We start from the raw sequence: 27,744 nt of genomic DNA, 5'->3' as shown, positions 1-27,744 counted from the left end.
GCTTTATAAACGCGTGGAACAAATGACAGAAACAAGAGTTTAGTTTTTACTTTTGTTGTATTTTACCATCCATTGAAACGCACAACAACATCAGCAACCAGAGTTTGAAAAATGTAAATGCACATCTCCCAATAATCCCAACAAACTACCAAAACCAAAAACCTTCTCTCATACCCACAACACACTTTCCTATTTAAAACCAAAAACCGACCCTTTGCCTACGTCTAAGTAAACAACTCAGAACCTTCCTTCAAATCACAGCCGTCGCTTTTGAAGTTTCAAATCCATCAACTAACTCTTCTTCTTCCCTTCCCTTCCCTTCTCCATGAAATATCCAAGAACAAACCCTTGACCTCACTTTAACCAAACGCGCCTTCCCCACCATATCTCTATAAAACTAACCCATATCCCCCATTTCACCTCCATTCTCCTTTCTTCACTCATTTTCCGTTTCTGGGTTCTCCTCTGTTTTCTCTTATTCCAATATCATGGTGAAACTCAGCAATAATCTCGTCGGGATTCTCAATTTCATTACCTTTTTGCTCTCTATCCCCATCATCGCTGGTGGGATATGGCTCAGCCGACAAGGTACATCCGATTGTGAGAAATTTCTCGACACCCCCGTAATCGTCATCGGTGTTTTTCTTCTACTTGTCTCACTCGCGGGTTTCATCGGCGCGTGTTGTCGCGTGAGATGGCTTCTCTGGATCTACCTTTTCGTTATGTTCCTTCTCATCCTTCTTCTCTTCGTCTTCACCATCTTTGCCTTCGCCGTCACCAACAAAGGCGCCGGAAAAGTTCTTTCGAACAGAGGATATAAAGAGTACAGACTCGGTGATTACTCCAACTGGCTACAGAATCGCGTCAGGAACAACAAAGATTGGAACAGAATCAGAAGCTGTTTAGTCGACGGCAAGGTCTGTGCCGAATTCAACCAGACATTCGCTTCTGAAACCGTTGAGCAATTCTACCAAGAACACTTATCTTCAATTCAGGTACGATTTAATTCGCTTAAAAGGAGGATTCAAGTTCTAATTTAAATTTAAGTAAACCACCCCATAAATAATTTCATAAGTAACGAGAGTTTCTGTGTGAATTTTCTGTAGTCTGGGTGTTGCAAACCGGCAGATGAGTGTAATTTCACGTACAAGACACCGACTCAGTGGGATAAACCGGCAAATGTTTCAAGTTTTTCGAATCCGGACTGTGGTTTGTGGGATAATAGACCTGAAAAGCTGTGCTTCGATTGTGAATCCTGCAAAGGTGGAGTCTTGGATAATCTGAAAAGGAACTGGAAGAAAGTGGCGATTATTAATATTGTTATACTTGTGTTTCTCATCATTGTTTACTCCATTGGATGCTGCGCTTTCAGGAACAGCAAAGAGGAGAATCATTATCCTAGATGGAAATGAAGTTATTGAGTATTGATTTTTATTTTTATGTTCTTTCATTGATGCTCTGTTTTTTTTTTCTTCTCTTTTTTTGTTGTTCTAGTTTCCTCAGCTACTTAGGTTTGTATTGTTGACTATTATTTGCTGTGATATATATGAATAAAATTTAGGGACTTTTGTTCTCCTTTGTAATTTAATAATTTAGACTTTTATTAATATTGATTTTTTAATATAAAGAAAAGATGGGTAGTGGTGTGTTTGGAATTGTTCTTTGATTAGTTTAATTACACTTTTTGACTAATAAAAGGTGATTAGTTTTTGCAAAGAAATAAGTTTGTGTACGACAACATGTGACATGGATAAGCATCAAAAGCCTGATGTTGATGGGTTGGACAAATGTTTTTATTTTTGTTTCATTGAAGAGGCAATTATATATTTGTAATGTCTTAATTTAATAATTCATTGCCAAGATGTCATTGTGTTCGGTGCTTTTTGGTTGCATACAGTATTCAAGCAAATCGCAATCAGTATTTGTAATTTTGGTGCGTGGATCTCGTCTGGGTTAGACTTTGGTTGTGTTGTGGGTGTGGTCTTAGAGACACATAGCTTAGATACGACCCATTCAACTAAACACACACAAAAAAAAAAAAAAAAAAAAAAAAAAAAAATTAAGGTTAGATCCTACTTATCTTCCTTATTTGGAGGAGTACCGATCAAATTGGACTATTTATAAACTTAACTATGATTACATGTCATGACATGCGATAGACTAGCTAGGGTTCTAGGTGCTAGTTCGGTCATAGTTTGTTTAGTTTAGTTTAAGTTGGTAAGCTCAAATCCATTCATTAATTTTATATATGGGTGATTAGTAGTTCACTATGAGCATGATTCTTCAACTTGCATCAAATAATATAGTACAAAATAGTAAAAAGATAAGAAAAATAATATGAGATATTGGAGGTTGCCAAAGGTCATATCCTAATCCTGATGGATAAATCATATCTAACTCAAATCTTCTACACATATATAATTTATGGTTCCATATAAAGTGACCTAGACTCTCAGCGAAATATGGTGTACGCCCTAATTATTTCATTCATTTATTTATTTTTTTTCTAAATTTAATAATCGAAAGAAAAACAAATTATTTTGAATGAATATTTTGAAAAGAAAGTGAAGAAGAATGATTTAATATGTTGAGAATTATGTGAAGAAGAAGAAGAGAGGTACGTATGAAAAGGAAAGACTGGTTTGGTATGAGAAAAAGTGGAAATAGAAAATCAAATTAAAGAAGAAGAGAGAGGTGTATTATATTTAATTTTCAATTAAACCAATAAAGGGTGTCTGTTTTATTTATTTATTTATTTATTTATAGAGTTGAAAGAGAAGAAAAAGTAGGATATTTTGGTAATGGACAAAAATTGATTTGGAGAGGAAAGAATTGTAAACGCAGGGAATTGAAATAATGGAGGCCAGTTGTGGATTAGGGCCCATAGGACACTTGTCTCGTCCCACCCATCACCGTCTTGTCCCCCCTGATAAGATTTTATATGTATTACACGTGTCCACATCTCCACGTTTGATATTATCATTTTACGCCACCCTGGTGTTTCTAATTTTCCACTTCACAATTATTAATTATTGGACAAATGATGATTTTAAACTTCGTACGTTTCGTTTTGTTGCCGAAATGCTCTTTTGGTAATTTCCAACTGTTACGAAACAAAAACTTCCATGTTTTCTATCTTATTAAATTTGTGTAAATTTGTTTTAAACCGTTTTGATCTAAAACTATATAAAATAGGGGGTGGAATCAGGCACATTTAGTGGTGGACTCAAAACTAAATATTTAGGAGTGTTATTTATTTCGTACATGTTTTATTGTGTTTTTCGGTAAAAAGGTTAAATTTTTATAAAGAAAGTAATTGTTATCCATCTATTCTGTAATTTCTTTTTTCTTTTCTTTTTTTTTTTTTTTGGAGTTTTACAATGAATTTCATAGTTTAATACAAGTTTATTATTGTCATGTCAGGATTTAAGTTTGGTAGGGCAACTTGGGAGGAGGTGTGATATAATGAGGAGAATAAGCAATATTATTTGTATAGATTAGTTAATAGGATTTTCTACCGTATACTATAATATATTACATAATATTTTTAATAAAATAATGTACATCTAAATATTGATGGTAAGTGATATTAGGTTGTTTTCTTTTTTTTTTTTTTTTTTTTTTGGGTAAAATTGGACCAAATAGCACAAAGTAGAAAATAAATAAAATTTATAGTACAAGAAAACAATATTTGCATAAATAACAATTTATACTGGACATATTAATAATCTTTTTGAAAAATGTCAAATTTACCCTTTTGTTTCCTTTCTTTGATGCTATGCTATCACTAATATATGCTATTAAATATAGGTTTTAATTTGAAATATTGGAAAAGAACACAAAATGGTGGCAGCATAGGAGTATTTTAATATTTTATTAACTTTTGTACTATTATAGAAAAATTCAGTGGAATTTGTGATTCTGATTTGTTATTTCTTTTTGAATAATAAAGAAACAACTTGGGCTCAAAGTCTGAAGCTTCGCAACATAACAAGAGACTGGTCCATGGGCCTACACAAATGAACAAAGCCAGAATATGGCCCAGCCCAGATTAATTTGTATTATTGAATACAACTCAATTGAACTCAGGAAACTTTTCTTTTTATCAAGAGTGGTTTCGTTAGGGCCCGTTTGTTAACGTTTTTGTTCCTTGTTTTCTGTTTCTGTTTCCATTTTTTAAGAAACAGGGGTGTTTGATAACGTTCCTTGTTTTTCGTTTTAAAAAAGGTAGAAACGTTTCTTATTTTATAAGGAATTATTGGGAACAAAAAACAGTAGTTTCTTCTATTCCGTTTCTCAATTACTTTGTTTGGTTTCATTTTCCTCAACTTATTTCTATTTGTTTTCTTTCCTTTTTTTCAATTATTTTTATTGGTTTTTTTCGATTATTTTTTTATTGATTTCCTTTTCCTTTTTCTCAATTATTTTTATTTGTTTTCTTTTCCTCTTATCTCCATCGTCTTTCTCAAATAATCATCCTCTTCCTCTTTCACTCATCGTTTTCCTCTACACACTGTCTTTCTCTTCACCTCTCATCGTCTTCCTCGACAATCCGAACTCATCCTCTTCACTTGACTGTTCCTCTTCGTCAGATCCATAGTTTTTGCCTGATTGTTCCTCTTTGTCGGATCCATAGTTTTCATCTTCGTCTTTGTGCGAATCTGAGTTTTCATTGTGGGTTTTTCTCTAAAGCATCATAGGTAGTAGAGTTAAAGGTTAATTTTTTTTTTTTTGTTTCTATCAATTCTGAATATTGAAGACATAGATGTCACGAAATAACGATGAGGTTGTTGAAATTGATGAATTAAGAAGTGAGTCGACATCATCTAAGAGAAATGGCCCGAGTGAGAGATGATATTGCCCATCAAATTTGGCAACATTTGAAGGATAAATACAATTTTATGTTTGATGGATACACCTATATTTTTGTTTAATGTTTCATTGAAGTAGATGTGAAAAATAAAAAATAAATCTAGAAGAAAATCAGTAAACAAGAAACAATTATCAAACACAATTTTTGTTTCTATTTTTTTTTTCAAGAAACAAGAAATAGAAACAGTTATCAAATGCATTATTGTTTCTTGTTCTAAAAAAAGAAGAAACAGAAAATAGTAATGTTACCAAACAGGCCCTTAACTTCTTGTTTCTCCTTCTTTCAAACGAGTGTTTGATTATAATCATTCTCGTTTCTTATTCTTCAAATTTAAGAAACGTTTCTATGAATTGAACAAAAGTAGTTTCTTCTAGTTCTGTTTTTATGTTATTTGATTCTATCTCAAATATATGTTTTGAAATCTCTAGTTTCATTGGTGAGAGGCATGTTTATATTCACTTTTAGTCTAAAGGTCTAATAACTTTGATGACTTTTTTTTTCCTTTTATATTTCTTAACTTGTTTTATTTTTTCTTTCCTTTTTATTTTTTCATATTTATATCTTCACTGTTTCCTAATTTATTTTTTTTCTTTTCTTTATTAATCTTCCATATATATATTTTTATATTTTTTAATTTATTTTTATTTTTTTTCACCTAACTTTTCGTAATTATATGTTAATTTAATTTTAAATTTTAGATTGATGTATTGTTTGATTTTCAAATTGTAAATCTATTTTTAAAATTTCTTTTCTATTTAGTTATATTTATTTTATACTTTTTATTTATTAATTTTTTATATTTACATATTTAATTTAATTTTGAATTTTAATCGGTTCGATATTTAAATATATATTATTTTTATCTTCTAAATTTAAAATGTGAATAAGCTTTTTAAAATATTTTCTAAGTTTTAAATTCCAATTTCAAAAATTGAAAATATGCATGTTTATATTTATATTGTATTGAACGAGAAGTTACAGACCAATTACAAATTGTCACGTTATATAACAAATTAATGATAAAAATATAAATAGTTGAATTTGGGACTAACTAAAATTAGTTGACATGTGTTCTAAATTAAAATTGAAGACATAAATTTGACCCTTTTTATGACGCCACATGTTTTCATCTTGACTATTTTATTAAGTTAATTATTTTAGTTCAATTAAATATCATTTATTTGGGGCTAAAGTTCAAATGAGCACAAAATTAGACTTAATTTAGCCAAAATGTTAGATAAGACCCAAATCCATATGGTTATGAGATCATGAGTCTGATCCATAGACCAACCAAAACCGAATCTCATAAAGCCCATCAGAAGGCTATAAATAGAGTTCTTCTCATTTGTAGGAATTTGACTACAAAGAATTCTCAACAACGAGAAGACTCCAACTTCAAAAACATCAAGTGCTCCGTTTCCATACAACAAGCATACACATTTAATTGAGAAAGAATTCGAGGATCAAGTACTACATATCAAACCACATCACATAAAATCAACATAAATACAACACCAACACAAGTTCAACTCTACGAAACTCGTTTCTCCAAAACCTCGTGCGAAGAAATTAACATGTCAAGTGAGACCTCTCTAGCTCTCATGTCTCTCTCGTTATCCAAATCTATAAGCAAATCAATGGCACCAAAGAAAGTTGCATCCAAATCTTCTATTACAAAGCATAACGCTTACACGGGATCTGTCATATGCAGTTGTTTTCAAAGGAGATCATCCAAGAACAGGATCAAAGTTTTGTCATCATGCAGGCATATTTAGTATTCTATCTCGGTTCATCTCAGATAGATATTAATAGAAGATTATCACCATCTATCCCAGATATATAGAGATAGTATTTTATCTCTGATTATCTCAAATATACATTAATAGAGGACTATCACATTCCCCTTTCATATGTTGGTATTATCATCACCTAATTAAATCATGTGGAAGGACACATATTGATGTATCTTTGTGTACCTAGATAGACCGTGATAATTAAAATTCAGCAAAGGTAGCAAAAGTAAACTACATACTAAAATAACCAAAGAATGCACAAAGATAGAGATGATGAAGAAGACAATTCACGTGGGTTGGTGGCCGGTGAGTTGTGTTTCACAAAAGTTGTGTGATCGAGTTATTTTAGATATTTCACATATTATGTTTATGTCTTTTAGGTGGATTTTTTCTTTTTCTCAAAATTGTTTATACGGTGGAAATATTTGTTTTTCTATATTTAAAAATAATATGTATTTCCACATTTTTCTACTTGATGAAAGTAAAAATATAATTAGTGGCCATTTGTTCTTTTTTTTTTCTTTTTTATTTGAACAATATGGGGAGAAATAATTGAACACGAATTAATTTATATTAGGGTGGTAAATATAAATGAATACTCTCTGTTTTTTTTTTTTTTTTGATTAAAATGAATACCCCTATTTTTAACTTAGTTATCTAAAGACAAAATAAATAATAAAATTTATTGTTTGTTTTGTTGGTGAAATTAAAATATCAAACAATTAAAAATATAGTTTTAGTCAAATGTTGGTTTAAAAAAGTGACAAAAGACATATTGTTTGAAATACAAACTAATAAATTAAATTAGTGAAATATATATAAATCCAGGCTTAAGATTTATAGATGCATGCCAAACAGCCTTTAAGAATATAAGTGATTTGGATGAGATAATTATTTGTTGTCTTATTGATGTAGAGTGCCTTTATGATGGTTAGTTTTAGAGATTTAAAAGTGATCATTTGGAGAAAGTTATTAAATGTTGTTATTGTACTGTATGGGAAATGAATTTGTATTTTCAATCAAGTTTTAATTATTGTTACCACTTTTCCTTGGCATTGGAAGACATTAAATATTAGTTTAAAAAATAAAGTTTGAGGCAAACAAATAAAATGTAGAGAAAAAATAAAGTTAAACAAAAGGGAAATTTTATATGGTAAAAACTTATGTAGTGATAAAAAAAAAAGAAAAAAGAGAGAGAGAGAGAGAAATAAATATCATAGAGTAAGAAAAATAGGAAATAACCAAAAAATGTTGGAGAGGAAATATTAAAAATATATATATAAAAAAAAACGTTTGCAATATTGATTATTCTCATCAAAATTTTGATAATCTTACAATTTTCACATTTTTATCCAAGTACTGTCTTTCAGCTTTGTTGATAATATCTTTAGAACATCCATGGCTTCATCTTTTTCATGCAACAAGTAAACATGCTCATGCATGATGCAAAAAATACTCTACAAAGGTCATGGTATCTATTTTCCTAAGATCGAGGCATGCATATTTATTCCTTTGTCCACTTTTCATCGTAATCTCTCACAGACTTGTTTCTTATATATCTTGGATCCTGTTTTTGGAATAAGGGAAATTTTCTCAACAGATTTGACTTCTTCTCGATAGTTTGAAATCATTCCAATAATTTTAAACTTCCAATTTCTATATATTTCTATAATTTTTACAATCTAGATAGGGGTGGCAGAAACTTCATTTACAAGATGCAGTATTGTACTGTTTAATAAATGGAAAGAGATGAAGGTATATGGAAAAGTTTGTGTGTGATATAATTGAAACGTAGCAATTAAGAAGGGGTTGGAATAATGTGCATGCTCTACCATGTGCACTTCAACGGCGGAGTATATAGATATATATATGTGGTGGGAGAGAAGAATGGAGAAATTTGAAGCTCTACCAATGATTTAATGGCATTAAATCGATGACTTTCTTTATTTTGTGTATTAGATCCGACATTTGGGCGCCAACCCCAACTACACCATTGACTTTGCTACAGAATTCAGCAACTAAACTCTCTTTCCAATAATACAACCGTGGGTGTCCTTTGTATAAAATATTTATTTGTACAAAAAAAAAATTATTATATTCTATTCGAAAAACTATCGATGCAATCTATCATCTACGGGATATAGAAACATTTTGATATATTTTTTAGAAAATTTTTGATATATTTTCATCTACTCCTTTCAAATTTAACTAAGAATATAATCAGATGTAAATCATTCTTTGACGTCCGACAACATAGAACATATAGAAATTTAGAGGCTATAGAAAATGTTAGACGTAGAGATGGGGTGGAAGTTGCGGATTCCGGCGAATTTAGAGAAGGCAATTTTTGTGGCTGCTAACTGTGACGAAGTACTAACTAAGAAATTTGATTCAACGGGAGGCGACAAAGATGGAGTACGTGGGAGAAGAAGCGGACGAAGAAGAAGATTTAGGCTTTGGTAGTATTTGGATTGGTCTTTAGTAATTGACAGTGTTATTCATCTACCTTTCTATTTAGGTCATGCATGCTTTGATGCTTGAGAAGTTTGTAAAAAAAAGAAAAGCAAGACGTAAATTATGGTAAGAAATTGAGAAGATAAGATTTAAATAATCTATTTATTTTTAAAAGTCTAATTTTAAATTTTATAAAAAATGTAAAGTAGATAAACTAAATGAAAGAAAAAAAAAATATATGAGAAATAAAATGGAATGGAACTTCAAAATTAATTTTAGGCTCATATCACAATCTTCACATCATGGCCTGTGAGTGGTTTGGCTTCTCATTAATTCACATTGTGAGCTGTGAGTGGTAGTTGTCTTCTCATTAATTAGAAAGCATTAATCTCGCATTAAACACCTAAGTGTGTTTTGAACAATTATCTTTCCTACATAATAGTCTATTCTAATTCAACATTAATGACACTTAATTATATGGTATATCAAATTTTGTATGTGAGGACACAATCTTTAGATTATCATGTAATCGCCATATTTATTTAATTATCATTATTTTATTATTTTATTTTAATTTCTTGGGTCAACAAAATTATGCATGAAGTGGTATAATTTTTCATTCATATATATGATCAAGAACTTATATATGTTTTTTTGTATACGGGGATAACCAAACTCATTAATATAAAACATCGACACCTAACAAAAAAAGCAACAATATTTAGAGGTAAATTTCCACACATGTGGTGTATCTTTTGTGTACGTAGACGTTATATAGATCATATATATGTAACATCATGATCTACTTGTTCAGGTAACTTTCTTTCATCCAAATTAGAGTATTCTCTCCATATACCAATATAATTTTAAACATAGATGTATATACTCAAACAAAGTCCCTTATCTTTAAAAACTTTATTAAATGTAAGAAAAGATATTATTTCATTACTTTAAACTTTATTTATGTTTATTAAAAATAAAAATATATATTTCGCACAAACCTGTTATGTTTAGTATGACTAAACTCACATGTAATTAATTAAATGATCACTATAAAATGAGTCCTTAATCATCCAATGTTTAAGTTGATGAGTGAAAGTATAGTAATATTTCAAGAGATTGAGGATAGAATCTACTAAAAATCCATATTAAATTTAATATATATGTATATATCATCTAACGAGGAGATTTGTAGTGCTTTTTTTTTTCTCTTTATTTGAAGATAAGATGGTGAGAAATGTGCAATCATTATGTAATAATGAAAGAAATCTAAATTACTATCAAAGTATGGATACTCTTCTAATTATTATGATCAGTATGGGACACAAAACTTTGGATCATTAAGTTTAGCAGAATACACGTGGAAAGGAGTTGGATTTGAGTTGTGTTCATATGTGTATCATGTTCTTCACTTTACTATCACATGTCAGAAAAGGTACGTTTAGATTTGACATACATTACATATATATATATATATATATATATACTTCCAAAACGACCCTGCCCCCAACTTGTAACACCAAAACAAAAATAAATCTAATGCCCATGCATGCATCCTAACCAATTAGAAAAATCCAAGCACCAATCATTTGTGTCCATCCCATTTAATTTCCTCATTTTTTTTGTACCATTTGTTGGTTAACTTCATATACTAAAAAAGGAAGAGAAGTTTGTACTTTGGAGTAGTAGCAGTAGTTATGTTATCCCTCAAATGTTCTCTTCACGAACAATATGTATAGTTTAAAAGAAAAAAAAAGTATGTTTTTGGGATTTAGAGTGGAAATAAGTGAACTTTTATTGATTTAAGTTAATCAGTTATTTTGCATTTAAATTCAAATGTACATCTATGTAGCAAAAATAATTATTCTAAAATTGATTAATCGATGTTTTTTTAGATTTTATAAAATAAAATATATAAGTATTGAAATCAATCTCGTCTAGTTCACTTTAAATACCTAAGATAAATCATTAAATCACGTCATATATACAATAACATTGTTCGACATCTTAGGAATTAAAAGTGATTTGGAGGAGGTTGAATGATGTGCTAACACCAAATAACTTCAAATGCACGATAACCAAACATATTCAACAATCTCATCTAAACCACTTTATATCCTCAATTATAACAAACAACTTTCATAGAAATCACTCCAATAATTTTTAAAAGTAACAACAAAATCACTTTAAATATATAATAATAGCATTCAACTTTCTTCACATCAAATCAAAATTAAAAAAAATCTTTAATTATTGATGTCTCCAATGAGTTGGTCTTTCCATATATCTGTTACTGTTGGAGTTGATAATTATTCGAAAGAAAAATAAAATTTTGAATAATGCTTACGAGGACGAAAATTTAAATCAACTTGAGTCACATTTATTTGTCTCTGTTAATGAATTTTTAAATTACCATCGAGACAACCTTTGAATTTTTGCCCTAAAGAGAAACTAAAATTTGACAAAGTTAGTTATTTTTTTTCTTTTGGTCATTAGGGAAGATATTGTTGAAAAATAGACTTTCTTGTAGTGATAGTTGTTAAATGCATCAACAAGACAATTTGTATAATATATTGTTATGTACACCAAACAATATATGCAATCATATATATATATATATATATATATATATATATTTATATTTTCCAATATATTACAAGTATATCTACACATATACTTCGGATTTGAAAGGTGTTTGATTTTAGACCACGAATGTGGAAGAAATAAATACAACCTCCTAGACGAAGGAAACATTTAATATGAAATGTTATGCATTAAACATGAATTAATATAAGATAATATTAATAAATAAAAAATCAAATAAAAGTGGGAAAATCGTCAAAATAGCAAATTTGATAAAATATTTAAAAAATAATAAAATTTCAAAATTGATCGATGATATACAATCATATTGATAGATAATAAAAAAACTTTATCTGTAACTATTATCGATAAATCTAAAATTTTGTTATATGTTATAAATAGTTCATTTTACTATATTTAAAAATATCCCATCAAAATAAAAAAATGATGTTAACAAGAGAGGAATTAAATATTTCAAAAATCAGCAAAATGTTAAACTATTCTAAAATTAAAGCTAAAAGGTCTTGACGAAATATTTTAAAATTGGACACTGTAATATGATATACAAAATATTTTTCATGTAAAAAATTTCTATTTTGTAAATTGGGTTTCAGATTTGTCCACCTATTTTAAATGTCTATATTTTTTTAGATTAATTGTTTTAGTATATTATAAATTCTTTTATAAATTTTACGAACTATGTAATCAATTTTAGAACTCCAATCACTTTAAAGGAATAATTTCAACACAATTTACATTCAAGGATCAATTAAAAGATTTAGGAAATTTAGGGACAAACTTACATTTTAGCAAATGAACTTTAAATTTAAACCATAAGGAAAATTATAAGAAATAAATTTGACTGGAAGTTCAGAATATAATGATATGACTGACCTGTGAGTGTGGTTTGTCTTGTCATTAATTTAGATCATAATGCATAATAGTGAATTTGGATCACATTGTGACCTGTGAGTGGTTTGCCTTCTCATTGATTAAAAAGCATTAACCTCATTTATATCAACACAAAAGTGTTGAAAAATTATGCTTCCTACATATTTAGTGTCTTTAATTTGGATGAAACTCTATGAGTGCTTAATTTGCTTTCACATCCATTAGAAAACATTAGGCCTTTCATATCAAACAAAAGGTGTATTATTGAAAAGTAATGTCAATTCCCTATCTACTATGGCTCGTTTAAATCGATGAGATAATAGTATGGATGTCTTAATTCTTAAAATTTAAGATTTTTTTTACCATTTTCTTACGTCATTTTCAAACAATTTTACCAATTATACCCCTACTTTTGTATTTACTTTTCTTTTTCTTCTTTCTCGTTCTTCACGTTTTCATTTTTACACTTTCTCCTCCTCCTCCAACAAGCGTTCAAATCCATTCTAATTCTCTTTTGATATTTCTCCAGCGAGTATAAAATTGTGTCCATAGCTTGAATGTTGCACAATGAGATGGACGTTAGAGAGCAAGAGAAGGGAGAGCGAGATAGAGAAATGGGAACAGAAGAGAGTGGTATGTGATAGAATGAAAGAGCAAAGAGCAAGACCAGTCATTCCACGTGCATATGCAAGGGTTTGCTTTGGTAATTTCACATGGTGTTTGAGGCCAGCAAAGGGATAAAAATCCTCATTAACAAAAACGATGTAATTTCATTTTTCACTATCTGTTCGGATCATCCGTACAAAAAAACCATTAAAAATTAGAGCCTTTAATCTACGAAAATAATTTCACAAGCATGGCTATATCCATTCTTGTGTAGCTTAAACCATACACCAACCAAAATTTATAATGTGAAAGATTGTTTTTACTATCTGATTTTTTTTATAAATATTTTTAATATACAAAGAAGAATGAGAGCATGAGGTTTGATGCCACCAAGTTGAGTTAATATTGATTAGAAGGTAGTCTATTCTCTATGTAGTGGGTTGGGAAAGAAAAATCTTTACACGAAAGTATTACTATTACTATTTAATACTTATTCATTATTACAGTTAGTGGTGGAGCTATAGTGGTGTAGCTTCATATATATTGATAATGTGGACATGGATACAAAAGATTGAAGATATATTCATTTGAATAGACAATCACGTCTTTTTGCCCAAACTCCTCAGTATTCAATAACATTAATGACTTTGTATGGAAAGAGGATGTCCTCAGTATTCAATAACATTAGTGACTTTGTATGGAAAGAGGACACGAATAGTGATGACATTGATGACTTTGTAGAGGAAAAGGAGAGATGACATTGATGACTTTGTAGAGGGAAAGGATACAAATAGCAACGGATGCAGAAATTATGTAAAAATAATATTAAAAAAATGTAATAAAGTTGAGCTTTGAGTCTAATCGAAGCCTTTAAAATTCAACAAAATAATCTAAAAGATGTTCCGAAAAAAAAAATGTAAAGTCGAGAGTAGCCTGAAACACTTGAACTAGAAAAATGGATGGCCAATATGAATAAGATGATCAATATATGAAGGGAGAATTATTGCAGTAGCTTTTATTTTTTCTTAGTTTATTTAAATTTGAACGAAATGCAATCATTGTATAAAGAAACCAACAAACAAAAAATTCAAACACCAGAAAAAGTATAGACACTCTCCTCACTTGTTAAGAGTAATGGGACACAAAGTTTTGGACGATTTAAGTTAAGAAGAATACACGTGGAAAAGAGTTGAATTTGGAGGTTATGTCCATATGTATATCATGTTCATCTTAATTATATTTTTACATATAATTCCAAAACCCCCTGCCCCCTTGTGACACCCAAAATCGAACACAAACTAATTATATATATCCATGGATCTAATTAATAAACCCGATCACACACATCCAAGTACCAAAAAAATAATAATCTCCATCCCATTTCTAGAATTAAAAAATTTATAATCACAATACAACAAAATGGTCACGCTTTATCACATTTGATAACATCGTCATGTTCAGATTGTTGCTCATCATCACGTAGCAGAGGCTGTTCTAGATCCTTCTCAGAATCATCAATAATAATTCCATGTTGTTCATCAGCTGTGACAAGTACTTGTGGTTTCATGCCTTGTACATCTTTAGCCTTACCCCATAACACAATATATAAGCCAATTATGACAGAAATTGCACCCATTAAACTGCCAACGTATAGGTCTTCATGTAGAAATAGAGAAGAAACGAATGTTGTGATGACAGTGCAAACAGGGTTGAATAAGGCAGTGAAAAGAGGGCCTCTTCGAGAAACACACCAAGATTGAACACAAAAGGAGAATGCGGAGGTTGTACCCTGAAGGATATACATATATACAAATTAAGGAAATTAGGGAATTTGAATTAATAAATGGCAATGAATAATATGAACTATACTTACGGCGTATACACAAGTGGCCAATTGTAATGGAGTAGGAAGAGTCCAGACTTTTGTGTTGTCATCTACTAGAACGGTAAAGATGCCATTTAGTATCGTGGCGATGAATAACATCCATGTGCCGGAAATTACTGGGTCTGGACAGTGCTTTGAAACTGGTACCTGTCCAATTTCCGTTTCATTTCGTCAAACAACATGCATTGGACTATTTCTTTCTTATAGAAAATACATTTATTTTTAAGATTAAGTGTACTTTTAAAACCCCTTTTATGAAATTTAGCAAAAATAAAACTAAATAATTTACAAAATTTTAAATCCTCTCCCTGACAGACACCAAAAAGCTTTAAATTTTACTGTATTTAGTTATGAATATTCTTAACAATTACATAAAATGAAAATTTGTTTTTGTTATTTTGAATACGTTTTTTCTTTTTCCAAACAAATTACAAATTAACCTTAACATAAACGGGGTGTAATATCAAAGTGAGAGGATTTAGACGAACCAGCATGATGATCCAAAATGCCCAAAAGCAACTGCTAACAAAGAGAAGAACACAGCCAAGAAACCACGTATCGTGTTCGGGTTGCACGATTCCAAGCATATTGAGAACGGTTATATTTTTAGGTAACATTTGTGAGTTCAGTAATTTAGGGCCTTTTATTAAGGCCATAGAAGCAGCTCCAGCCACACATACAATTGTTCCTACTATTTTCGCTACAGTTCTCCAGCTTCTTGCTCTTATTTTCTCCAATCTGAAACGTTAATTATATTTAAATTCAAAAGCGTACATGGTCATTTAAACTTTGAAATAAACTTTCCCTTTTTTTTTTATAATTTTTTATAATGTCTAAACTTTTTGAAACAAAGACGAAAAAAGAAAATTGAGGTCCGTACGTACCCAACAGTGGCTGCCATAACAAAGGTGATAGCCGGTATCAAATTAACGATGGCACTCGCCGCTGATGAGGAAGATAAGTATAGGCCTTCAAAATAGGCATTTTGGTTCGCTGTTACTCTGCCAAAATCAATTACCACAAATAAGGTAAGAAAAAAATTGCCAAATATTAATTAATTAATTCATTGACACGATTTTTTCCATTCTAATGGGTAGAAGAATGATTCAACCCTGATTGTTGTGCTAAAAAGAATTGATATTTTGTGTTTTTAGAATGGAGTCTATTTTCTTATGTAAATAATGGTAAGACCCAAGATTGTTTGTTAGCAAACAAGATAAGTAAATCACATAAATTCATGCATACCCAACAAGAGCAGTGATAGATATGACAAAAAAGCCTTTGAATCCAATGGAAATCCTGCTGCCACTTTTCCTGTAGAAAAAATAAATAAAAGAATAAATAAGCTTGTTGTGTTAACTATATGAAAAGGTAGAAACAATAGAACAACACATACTTTGAGGACAAGAACATAGCAGGAGCCATGGCTACAGTAGCAATGGCATTTCTATAGAAAACAAAGACTCTGGGGCTCATCCCTTGAAGCAAAGCAGCTCTACTGAAGATAGCAAGAGCAGCAAAAATGCACTGCAAACCCACCATAGCCACGGCTGGCTTGTAATCATCAAAAGAAAAACGCCACGCCATATCTCTCTCTCGAAAACAAAGAACCACACACCACACCTAGCTCTGAAATAAAAATACTGCTCTAATATAACTTGTGTCAAGAATGCCAAATATATGTATATATATAGAAGAAAGTGGAAAATAAGACGAAGGGTGTAGAAGGTAATAAATAATGTGTGAAATGTATAGTCTGTATTTTGTTGACTGTGTAAAGCCAACCCAATAAACGCAGAGTTAGGAGAGCAATATTTTATAAATTATATTATATGCTGTTCATGTGTCTTATATATAATCATTTTCTTTTTCCTTCCTTTTTTGTAATGGACCAGTTGTGGACATTTCCGTATGTGGCTTATATCGTAGTCGGAACATGATTTTCTAAGTCAGCGCGAATCCCACACGGTTGTTTTCACCACCACCCTCATCTTTCCTGTACTCATAACGTTTTTTCTTCTTTCATATAAAATAAAATATAAGGGGTGGGGTCAGGTTGTTTAAAAGTTCAAAAGCAGATCCCATCCAAAGCTAATAGTTCATCATCTCGACTTGATCTAGTCGTTTCATGAATTGAAATTGCGGCATATGAATATCTTAACCTTAACGATGGGTTAGCTCGTTTTGGGTCTCTCTTCAAACCGTTTCATATATAATTCTTAATCTTGATCAATAAATACTAACAATTTTTAAAATTTGAAAAAATTAATTTAACAACCAACTCGTTTTCATCTACACTACATGTTTGATTAAAAAAATAAATGAGAGTGGATTACATAAGATAGAGTATGAGTTGAAAATTGAAAACTATTAAAGAACCACTCTATAATGTAGAATTATTGTTCAAGCATTGAGATAAAAAGGAAGAGATCACATGCTCTATCAATGAATAGACTATTCTCAATTTAAAATAAAAAACAATAACTTATTAGAAACAGTGCCAATACCAACCCCAATCCAACTTGGAGGCTATGTTTTAAAAGGTTGGAATAGCTCAAGTTCAACCCAATTTCAAGCAGTGTTTGAGGCTGGAAAGACTTGAGATCGGGGCAAAACACTATACTAGTTGAAGCTAAATTTATAATTTTGGCATAAATATCAGATGGAATTTGTTTACTGTCATTTGTAATGTGATCCTCACCTCTACCTTGAAAATGAAGGATGAAATCTTTCAAAATTCTATTTAATTTGTGAGTGAAAATGAAGGACCCATTAATCTTTCTAAGTCTCGTGGTGTAGTAAACGATTTCGAGAACATGATTCATGATTCTCTGCTCTTATATATAAAATATATTATTATGTGTGCATTGGTCGTCCATGATCTTTTGCTTCATAATTTAATAATGTTAGGTGTACGATTCATCGTTCTAGTTGGTATTTTTCTTATATATATAAAAAACAATAGTTTAAGTATATATGAATGATTCAACATTTTTTATTATTGTTATTTGATTATTTATTTAGACTTTTATTTGATCCATGATTCTCGTTTTCTTTATCTTTTTTCTTAAAAAGAAAAAAAAAAGAAGAGGAAATTAGTATTAAATGTTTGGTTTAAGGAGGAACACGTATTTAATGACGAACATTTTTCCAATGTATGAGGAGCTAAGTCTTCATTCTATAAACAACAAAATGTTTTAAATGTATATATACTTTGAATTAAGAATTTTAGTATGCAGACTTTATCAAACAAAAACAAAAATGAACTTTTTAATGAACATTGTAGTTCATGTTTGTAGGCTCAGTCAATCTCACTTTCAAATTTAAATATGAATAATGTCAAATTTAAATATGCATGAATGATGTCAATGTATGATAAGGATCATCTAAATCGCAAAAACAGAAACCGTTTCTGAAATGCAACCGAATAAAAAACCATGTGGAACCAACACAAAAAGTGTAAATTAGTTCACTTTAAACAAATTTTAAAACCAAATTAATTTGATCCGAAAAACCTAATTTGAAACCAAACCAAATTTTTTTAAACTATTATATATATATTTACATTTTTATAAATTAGAAGAAAAAAAAAGAGCAAACCCAAACCGTTTTTAATTTTTTTTTTAAAAAAATACTTTATTTTAGCAAATGGCTATGAATAGTAGAGATTTAGATTACTCTATAGTTGGGTTGATGGAGAATGACAGACAAATGTGATGTAAGAAGAGAGCATACAATAATCTTTTTTAGAGTCTTTGTCTTCATGACTTTATTTTGTTATCTATTTTGAGTTTCATTTCCCTTTCTCACTTAGTAAAGGTATTAATATATAATACTATCTTTTCAGTACAACATAATAATAATAATAATAATAACAACAATAAGAGGAGGATAGAGAGAACGAATCTCTTAAGGATGAAATGTCACAAGTTAGGTATTATACTAGTGCCTAATTGACATTATAATCTTTTCTTTTCAATCTACTTTGATTCCATGACTTTAATAATGTCATTGTAAAAAAAGAGATTTCAATTATTAGATAATTAATGCAAAATTTTTCCTAAAAGATGTAACATAATAATTTTGATAATAATATACGATTGATATTTATTATTACTTCTCATTAACTCATAGTACTTCCATCGACAAAAGTTTGAAAATATTTTCCTGACAATAACAGTTTGTATTATTTGAAAATATTTTCAAACAGTGGTATCATTTAAAACAATTGTTTATAATTTTATTTATTATAATGATTTGGCAAAACTAGTTTTTAAATGCAAGAATAATTAAGTTTTGTGGTCACTAAATTTTGAGGTATTTATTGAACTATAAATATGCTAAATAATTAGGGGAAGTCTAAAATTTGAATGTTGCTTGAAGAAAAAATAATCAAGCCGGATTTTAGTTCTTAATTATTTAGTTTACTATAATGGGTAAAAGGTGATAGATAACCAGATTTTAGCTTTTACACTAATAAATGACTAAATAAACCTAACTCACTTTTTAATTTATTCTAAAACTCCATCTCCATTTTGTACTCAATATTAGTATACTTTTTCTTTTTAGATAAATATTTTATGTATTAATTATATACTTTATATATTATCACATGATTCAATTATTTATAATAAGTACTATTTTCCTTACACTTGTATCAAATAATTTAGATTAAATATAATCTATAATTTTCAAACCAAAATTTTTAGTGGTGTTTTTGAAAAATATAACAAACAATAAAGTATTTATAAAGTATAAAATGATTTTGAAAACGAAGGAAGTTTTCAGGCCCACAATCAAATGAAAAATAAATCAAGATCGTTTAGCTCTTTTTTCAAAACTCGTATACATCATTTGATTTAACTAAAACAAATTTTTTCAAGATTCTCTTGGTATACAATTGTTTAGATTTGTTTACACAATGACTACTCTAATCTAAACAATTTTTTCAAGATTCTTTATACACGATTAGTTACCCTAATCTAAACAATGTAAAAATAGTTACCCTAATCTAAACAATGTAAAAAAGAGGGGGAAAAGAAGAAAAACAACTAAAAAAATTAGATTTGGTTACCAAACTTAAACGACGTACAAAATAAAAGGAAAATAAGAAAAATGATAGAAAAAAATCACAGCGGACAAAAAGTAGGAAAATACGATTAGAAAAATTACAAAAATGACTCGAAAGCACAAATCTAAAATATAAGAAAAAAGACTAATTTTATGGGTTTTTGTTAAACATGCTGTTCAATATGGAGTAGTCGGTTATATTCACTAAAATTTACCAATTTTTAAACTATTATAGTAAAATAAAAAAAAATATATATATATATATATATATATATATATATATATATATATATATATATATATATATATATATATATATATATATATATATATATATTATAAATTACATATTAGTAGGAAAATAATATGATTTCTTTCTAAAAGAAATGAATATGAAAATAATAGGATCCTTCGGTTGTGATCGGAAATGTGTTTTAGAAAAGAAAGAATTTAGCTGGAAACAAAACAAAATTTTATTTTCTAAAATAACTTCGTTTTAAAAATTAAAAAACGCATATTTAATTATTTATTGATGAAAGACACATGTATACATAGTACTAGAAATTTTATGGACATACCTGAGCAAAAGTAATGGACACACCCCTCCACTTGATGCACCAGCGCTGTCCCCTTTTCCTCAGCAACACAATGGAAGATCTCAATGCATACAAATTCCAAACAAAATTAAGCTACAAGTTTGAAGCAAATGGAAGCCCAATTACAGGCAAAAAAAAAAAAAAAAAAAAAAAAAAGATAGTATGAAACTTGAAATGGAGGCCTTCATTTTCTATGTACTTATACTTAAAAAGAGAATAGAGAGAAGTAGCAGCGAGCTTGAAGCCATATTTATTAAAGAAGGTTCAACAGCCTCCATTTCCAAAGGATGAAGAGAAAGGGGTTAGATGGGACAATAATAACTTTCCTTTATGGCTATCCCCTCTGGCTTACACACACACATGGTTGAGACTCTTGCTTAACTTTTGACACATGGTCTTTAATTTCTTACTCCCCTTCGCCACGCCTCAAAAACCTTATACTAATGAACGAATTTCAAAATTTTCAATTTTTATATATTTAACCAACAGTGTTTTGAAGAAAGAGCAGGACATGATGTGAATTACTGTTAAAGCTCATTTGAAAGTTTTCCTTCCACGCCTTTTTTAGAAAAAGATACGACAAGTCAAGACTACATCGAACATCTCTAACTAGGATTATATCTTGTTAGCACCCTTGTCGTTTTCTAAATATATCACTAGATGTGTACTTAAACTCTTATGTGTGTGCTCTCTTGTTGAGAATAGACACTTAATTTGATTTAACACTTTAGTATTATAGTAGGGATATATGCCTGTAAAACTAATAAACGGCTCTCCACTTGCACTTGGCAGCACCTTGAGCATGACTAATGTAAATATATGTTGCGTTTACTAAAGGAGTTAAAAGTTTCATTCGGTAATAATTAACTAGTAAGTAATGAACTTGTTTATATAATGGTTACGTTGTAACTGGAATCGTAGTACTATACCCATGTGCTTGCTCGTCGTAGGGATGGGTGGGGTATCTTCGTTTTGTGACTTTGTCGTAATTTGTCCTGATTGGTTGTTGTCGATTTGTAAAAGGATGTCTGTAAATTTTTTCTTTTTGTTATATGCGTTGACGATGATGGTTTATTAATTTCCAAACAAAACAACTTCATTTGATAGTCCTTTAATTTTCGTTTTGTTACTTCTTTTCAGCTAAAAAGAGTTGAGTTGTTAGTAAAAATTTTAAAAGAAAAATCAAACTTGTGAAAGTTATTTTAATGAGTTTTCAAATAGTTGGTTTTATTTCTTAAACTACTGATAAAAGCAAACAATAAATGAAAAAAAATTTATGAATGGAAATAGTGTTCATATAGAGCACAATTTTCAACTAAATTGGTGACCAAAAAGGGGTTTTAATTAGTTTTGGTTTTAGAAAATTAACTTTATATCCTTTCCATTTTTTACTGGATTTTAAATCTATTTTACTTAAAAATAGGTCCTTTATAGAAGGTCTGACATACAAAAATATAAAAATAAATTATCATAAATGATAAAATAAATCTACATTGAGTAAAATTTTTGTCTTCTAATAATTTTTTATCATAAGGCGTAAATAATTTGTATTTTTTTATTATTCTTAGAAAAATTCACAAATAATTTATGATTAAATTTTATAAATAGTTTCATTTTCTACGTTATCCATCGTAATTTTCTAAATATAATCTATGATTTAATTTTCAAAAGTTATTTATTTTTTAAATTAAATGGAGACCTAATAAAATAGGTACGGTTTGTTTCAATTTTTTTCTTCCAAAAACTATAATTAAATAGGGCTAATTTCTTAAATTATCTCAATCTCATTCAAAATTTCTATAATAAATTGAATATATTACATCCTATTTAATTTCTCTCTATAATGTATTTAATGCATCAATCCATTTTTTATTTTATTGATGAATTAATGTTATGTAGTATGTTTAATATGTTAAATTGAGCTTTACAATTGGCCTTCCTCCCGTCAAATTGAATGTGAAGATACTTATCACAAAGCTTTCTCTGTGGTATTTACTACTTTTTATTCTTTTTTCTTTTTTGTTCTTATTATAGTGCATCGTTTTCTTAAACATTTATAATGTATTCTAATATTTTGTCAAGAGAATGGTAAAAATCCTTATAGGGCGAATGATAAATTGGATGCCATCTGGACTAGTTTTGTCCACGTAAAAGAACATTCGAGAAAAATGAACCTCCACGTCTCCACCATATGTTTCCTCCATAGCTGTAGCCTCTTCATGCATTTGGATAAGGGGAAAATAAATGATTATCTCCATGCTTTCTTTCTTTTTTATATTATTCTACTAAGATCCCAAAAGAAACAGCCAAGAAGGTATCCACATTCTGTCTTCAGTATTCATTGCACAAATGCCAATATTTATATTTACATATAAACAACTCTTTTTCAATAAAATTTTAGTAACACGTATTCTAATGCAATTTGGATTCCACAATTGAAATATATATATTTCCTTCCAACCCTCAAATTTAAATTCTACCCATCTCATGCGTTGCAAGGCACATGGGCTAAGTTTTCTCTCTTTTTCTTTTATATATAATTCAAGTATAAAGATAGCACACTTCATATCAAATCATGCATATACTATCACACTATAAATTAAACCTAATTCCTTGTATCCCAGAAACATCTCCATGGCTTTCTCTTCCGGACGTAATCAAACAAAACCAAAACCTTGGGAAAGAGAAAAGAACACTAATAATATTTAAGCTACAATTTGAGTAAATGACAACCCAAGTGTTATTCAATGCTTAAAGTGTGAAATATCATATCAAAAGAGAGAGAGAAAAAAAAAAGCAATAAAAAACAGAGGAAGAGTACCCTTCATAAGTTTAGAATTCAATATTGTAGCAATATTTATCTTGCCAATCCAAAATCTAAAAGCTTGAGAGCAGAAAATGTTTCTTCTTGGCTTTGCAACTCGTTGGCAAATCATCATCTTGTTTGTAAATAAACACAGATTTTAAATCACCAATTGACTAACAAACCTTGATCTAGGTTGGCCTAGTTTGTCAGAATACACGTTGGATTGAAGTTGGATTGGAAGACGTTTTTCATATGGATAACATATTCTATTAATTAACCACTTGTCAGATGGTTTGTTAAAACTTATACATATACTTCCAAAAACCTCTGCCTAACTCGTGATCCCACAAATATGTGGTGAAAATTTTGTAGTTTGCAACACCAAAACAAACACAACAAACAAAAATTAGCCATCATGAATTAGATCCCAATCCCTCAATTTCCTCAAACTTTATCATATTTGATTGTCTCATCACTTTCCTCATCACATAGCAGCGGCTGTTCTATATCCTTCTTCTCTGAACTATCATCAACTTCTTCTCCACGTCGTCGTTTCATGTCTTCAACATCTTTAGCTTTACCCCATAACACAATATATAAACCAATTATCACTGCAATAGCACCCATTAAGCTGCATTGTCCCAATTATTCAAAAAGAGTGAATTAGATTAATGTATATTGAATTTACATTCTTGTTAAATGTAATAAAGTAATTTATTTAGTACCTTCCCATGTATAGTTGTTCGTGTAAGAACAAAGAAGAAACAAGCGTTGTGAGGACTGTACAAACTGGGTTGAATAAAGCAGTGAAAAGAGGGCCTCTTCTTGAAACACACCAAGATTGTACGAAAAACGACAGTGCTGAGCTTGTTCCCTTTTAAATAAATTTGATTTAATTGGGTTTGGAGACTTAAAAAAACAAAGAAATCAAAATTCAAAGTTTAGAATTGACAAGACTTACGGCGTATAAACAAGTAGCGAATTGTAATAAAGAAGGAAGATTCCAGATTTTTGTGTTGTCGTCCACAAGAACAGTGAAGAAGCCTGACAATATGGTGGCAATGAATAACAGCCATGTGCAAGAAATTATTGGGTCAGGACAATGTCTTGAAATTGGAACCTGGGGAATGGAATCAAACTTTTATTTAATTTAGGGTGATTATGATAATATAGAAACAAGGGTTTAGTTCTAAACTATTAATAATTAGAGGAATTTTTTTTTTGACGAACCAACATGATGATCCAGAATGACCAGAAACAACTGCTGACAAAGAGAAGAACACAGCCAAGAAACCACGTGTCGTGTTCGGGTTCGACGGCTCCAAGTATATTGAGAAAGCTAATATTTTTAGGCAAAATTTGTGCGTTTAGTAATTTAGGGCCTTTTATTAACGCCATTGAAGCAGCTCCACCTACACATACTATTGTTCCTACTATTTTCGCTACGGTTCTCCAACTTCTTGCTTTTATTTTCTCCAATCTGAAACATTATGAATATTTCAATTTCAAACCCCCATAGTTAAGTTAATTAAGTTTGTTACGTAAACAGAAGAGTTAAAGAATCTCGTACCCTGCAGTGACTGCCATAACGAAAGTGATAGCAGGAATTAAATTAACTATAGCACTTGCAGCTGATGAAGAGGATAAATAAAGACCTTCAAAATAAGCATTTTGGTTGCCAGTTACTCTGTCAAACGAAACAAAACACCACAAATTAAACTAAACAAAAACAAAAACAAAAACAGGGGTTTCGAAAAGATAAAAAAAATTATTCATACCCACCCAATAAGAGCAGTGACAAATATAAGAGAAAAGCCTCTGAATCCGATGAAAATCCTGTTGCCACTTATCCTATAACAGAGAATGAATAGGTAATTGGACAGATTATATGGGAACTTGTGAATATATTATAATATATTACCTTGTTGAGAAATAAAGCGCAGGGGCCATGGTTAGAGTGGCAATGGCATTTCTATAAACAACAAAGACTCTAGGGCTCATGCCATGGACCAAAGCAGCTCGGCTAAAGATGGCAAGAAGAGCATAAATACATTGTAAACCCAGCATAGCCAATGCAGGCTTATAATCCTCAAAATGCCACCGACCCATATCTCTGAATTTCTTTCTTGGCGTAGTGCTTAGTTTCTCTCAAACACCACTAAATAGAAAGGGTTTGAAGACGGCCAAAGTTTTGTGAAATGTGTTGGCTTCCATGGGACGGATCCACATGGGAGCATAGATTGCCACGTGCTCTCTCTCAAATGGCCTTCTTTTTAACCTTAGCTAGGGGTTTCATTCATATAATTAAACATCTTATAATCTTTTGTTGTTATAGCTAGGCTAAAGTCTAAATTTTTATGGGTATGTTTTTACGTACTGACATAGGGTGTGGACGACTGTTATTTGTCATGTTGTGTTGTGAGGCAAGGCTGAGCAAGAATAGGATAATTATATATGATGATGATGATGATGATCGGTGATGGTGTTTTTCTTTTCTATAAAAAAAAAAAAAAAAGTGCGGCGGTTTTCAGACGTGGCACCACGTAGATCAAGATGATTGAAGTAAAGAAGAGAGGTATCCAACGTGATCTTTTCTGCAAGGGATCATATGTTGATTGATTGATTGATTCTTAGATATCATTGTTAAGATTAGGATGAATTTTTCTTTTCTTTATCATCATTTAGTTTCATTCATGAACATCCTACCTTTACACTTATTTTAATGGAAAAAAAAACTTGAAGATGCAACTAGTCTCTTTAACATTATTTTAAGTAACTTCACATCATATCGATGCACTTAATCATTGTTCTTCTCTTATATATTAGAGTCTTTTTCTTTACAAATTCTTTTAATTGTACGAAGGATTTCTTTAAATCTTATGATCTTAAAGATATTTTGTGTTTTATAATAAAATGTGTTTGTAATGTAATTCAAAACTCATGTTTGGGTTGAAAGTTTTGAACTCAATTTGTACGACGATATAAAACTCATTTCATTCTAAGAGTTTTCAATCCAACCATTTTTTACACTATTTTCATACTTCACAATCTCGTATATGATTGCGGTAATTAAATTACATTACAATCCTTTAAGCAATTCCTTTTAGTTTAATTTAAATTATATATTTTTATTATTAAATTAAGTTCTACTAGGTTGTAAATAGCTATAGAGAATTTTATGTCTTACAGATTTAACATCCACACATCTAAGACAATTGTTTATTTTAGGATGAAATTCTAGATCTATCAAACACACATGAATGAAAACATAAAATAACTTGCACATTAAATTAATTATTTTCATTTTTTTAAAAAAAAAAGATTTTCTGTCAAATAGACTCTTAGATTCCATTTAATAACATATTTTGTTTTTAGTTTTTAAAATCCATACTTGTTTTTACGCCAAATCATTAGAATAATTTTCTTTACCAAAAAAATATGTAAATTTTCAGACCACGAATTGCAAAATCAAAAACAAATTCTTCAAAACTATATGTATATTTTAAATTTTCAATATTTAAACTTTAAAAATGTCAAAACTTTGTTTTTAAAACAATGACAAGAAGTAAATGACATGGTGAAAGAAAAACTATAACGTCCAAGTAGTGATCAAAATAATCCAAATTTTAAAAAGTTTAAAACTTTTTCATCAAAGGCATTGATTTAAAGCATGGAAGAGAAAATGGTACATTTGACCTCAAGGTCGAAAGTACAAATATTGTCTTAATTGGACTTAATATGTATGTTCTTTATGTCTTCAAAAACTAGAAATCAAAATGAAAATATCAAAAAAACTAAAATTAAAAATCAATACATATCAAATGCAACCCAAAGGATTGATTTTGATCATGTGATTCATGGTTGTCCATGACCTTTTATTTCGTAATTTAATCATTTTGGAGATACATACGTGATTCTAGTTTTGACTTTTCTTTAGAGATATATATATATATATATATACTCAATTACTTTTAGTATATGAACTTTTTGTAATTTTATTATTTTGTGTGCATGATTGTCATTATTATATTTTACAAATTTCGGAGATATGATACAATACAATATTCTAGTGGATGTTTTTTTAGAAATTTTTTTTTAAAGTATACATGAACGATTCTCTCTCTCTTTTATTTGATTATTTTTAATCTATAAAACCATGATTCTTGCATTCTTGATCTTATTCTTTT

The 27,744-nt window shown here is 29.6% G+C and overlaps 3 protein-coding genes across 4 annotated transcripts; 1 reads left to right on the top strand and 2 right to left on the bottom strand.

Moving 5' to 3' along the window:
* The first annotated feature begins 38 nt into the window (after positions 1-38).
* On the top strand, positions 39-1,583 carry LOC103487314 (tetraspanin-8-like). Its single transcript, XM_008445589.3, has 2 exons — positions 39-995; positions 1,107-1,583. The coding sequence occupies exons 1-2, from the start codon at positions 489-491 to the stop codon at positions 1,410-1,412; spliced, it is 813 nt and encodes a 270-aa protein (XP_008443811.1). The 5' UTR covers positions 39-488; the 3' UTR covers positions 1,413-1,583.
* A 12,803-nt stretch (positions 1,584-14,386) lies between these two features.
* LOC103487313 (WAT1-related protein At4g30420-like) lies at positions 14,387-21,104 on the bottom strand. 2 transcript variants are annotated; one of them, XM_008445588.3, is made up of 7 exons: positions 20,734-21,104; positions 16,482-16,714; positions 16,331-16,399; positions 15,970-16,086; positions 15,574-15,823; positions 15,074-15,232; positions 14,387-14,989 (listed from the first exon to the last, which is right to left on the bottom strand). In XM_008445588.3, the coding sequence occupies exons 2-7, from the start codon at positions 16,670-16,672 to the stop codon at positions 14,624-14,626; spliced, it is 1,152 nt and encodes a 383-aa protein (XP_008443810.1). In that variant the 5' UTR covers positions 16,673-16,714; positions 20,734-21,104; the 3' UTR covers positions 14,387-14,623. The 2 variants fall into 2 exon arrangements, with proteins under 2 accessions (XP_008443810.1, XP_008443809.1); XM_008445587.3 differs by lacking the exon at positions 20,734-21,104 and having other exon boundaries at positions 16,482-17,310.
* A 2,697-nt stretch (positions 21,105-23,801) lies between these two features.
* LOC103487312 (WAT1-related protein At4g30420-like) lies at positions 23,802-25,967 on the bottom strand. Its single transcript, XM_008445586.3, has 7 exons — positions 25,479-25,967; positions 25,340-25,408; positions 25,128-25,244; positions 24,788-25,037; positions 24,519-24,677; positions 24,283-24,431; positions 23,802-24,188 (listed from the first exon to the last, which is right to left on the bottom strand). The coding sequence occupies exons 1-7, from the start codon at positions 25,664-25,666 to the stop codon at positions 24,002-24,004; spliced, it is 1,119 nt and encodes a 372-aa protein (XP_008443808.2). The 5' UTR covers positions 25,667-25,967; the 3' UTR covers positions 23,802-24,001.
* Positions 25,968-27,744: the final 1,777 nt, after the last annotated feature.

Source organism: Cucumis melo, chromosome 2, assembly GCF_025177605.1.
Source record: "Cucumis melo cultivar AY chromosome 2, USDA_Cmelo_AY_1.0, whole genome shotgun sequence".
NCBI lineage: Eukaryota > Viridiplantae > Streptophyta > Magnoliopsida > Cucurbitales > Cucurbitaceae > Cucumis > Cucumis melo.
The sequence above is the reverse complement of the archived record's forward strand: the minus strand, read 5'-3'. Positions and strand labels throughout refer to the sequence as shown.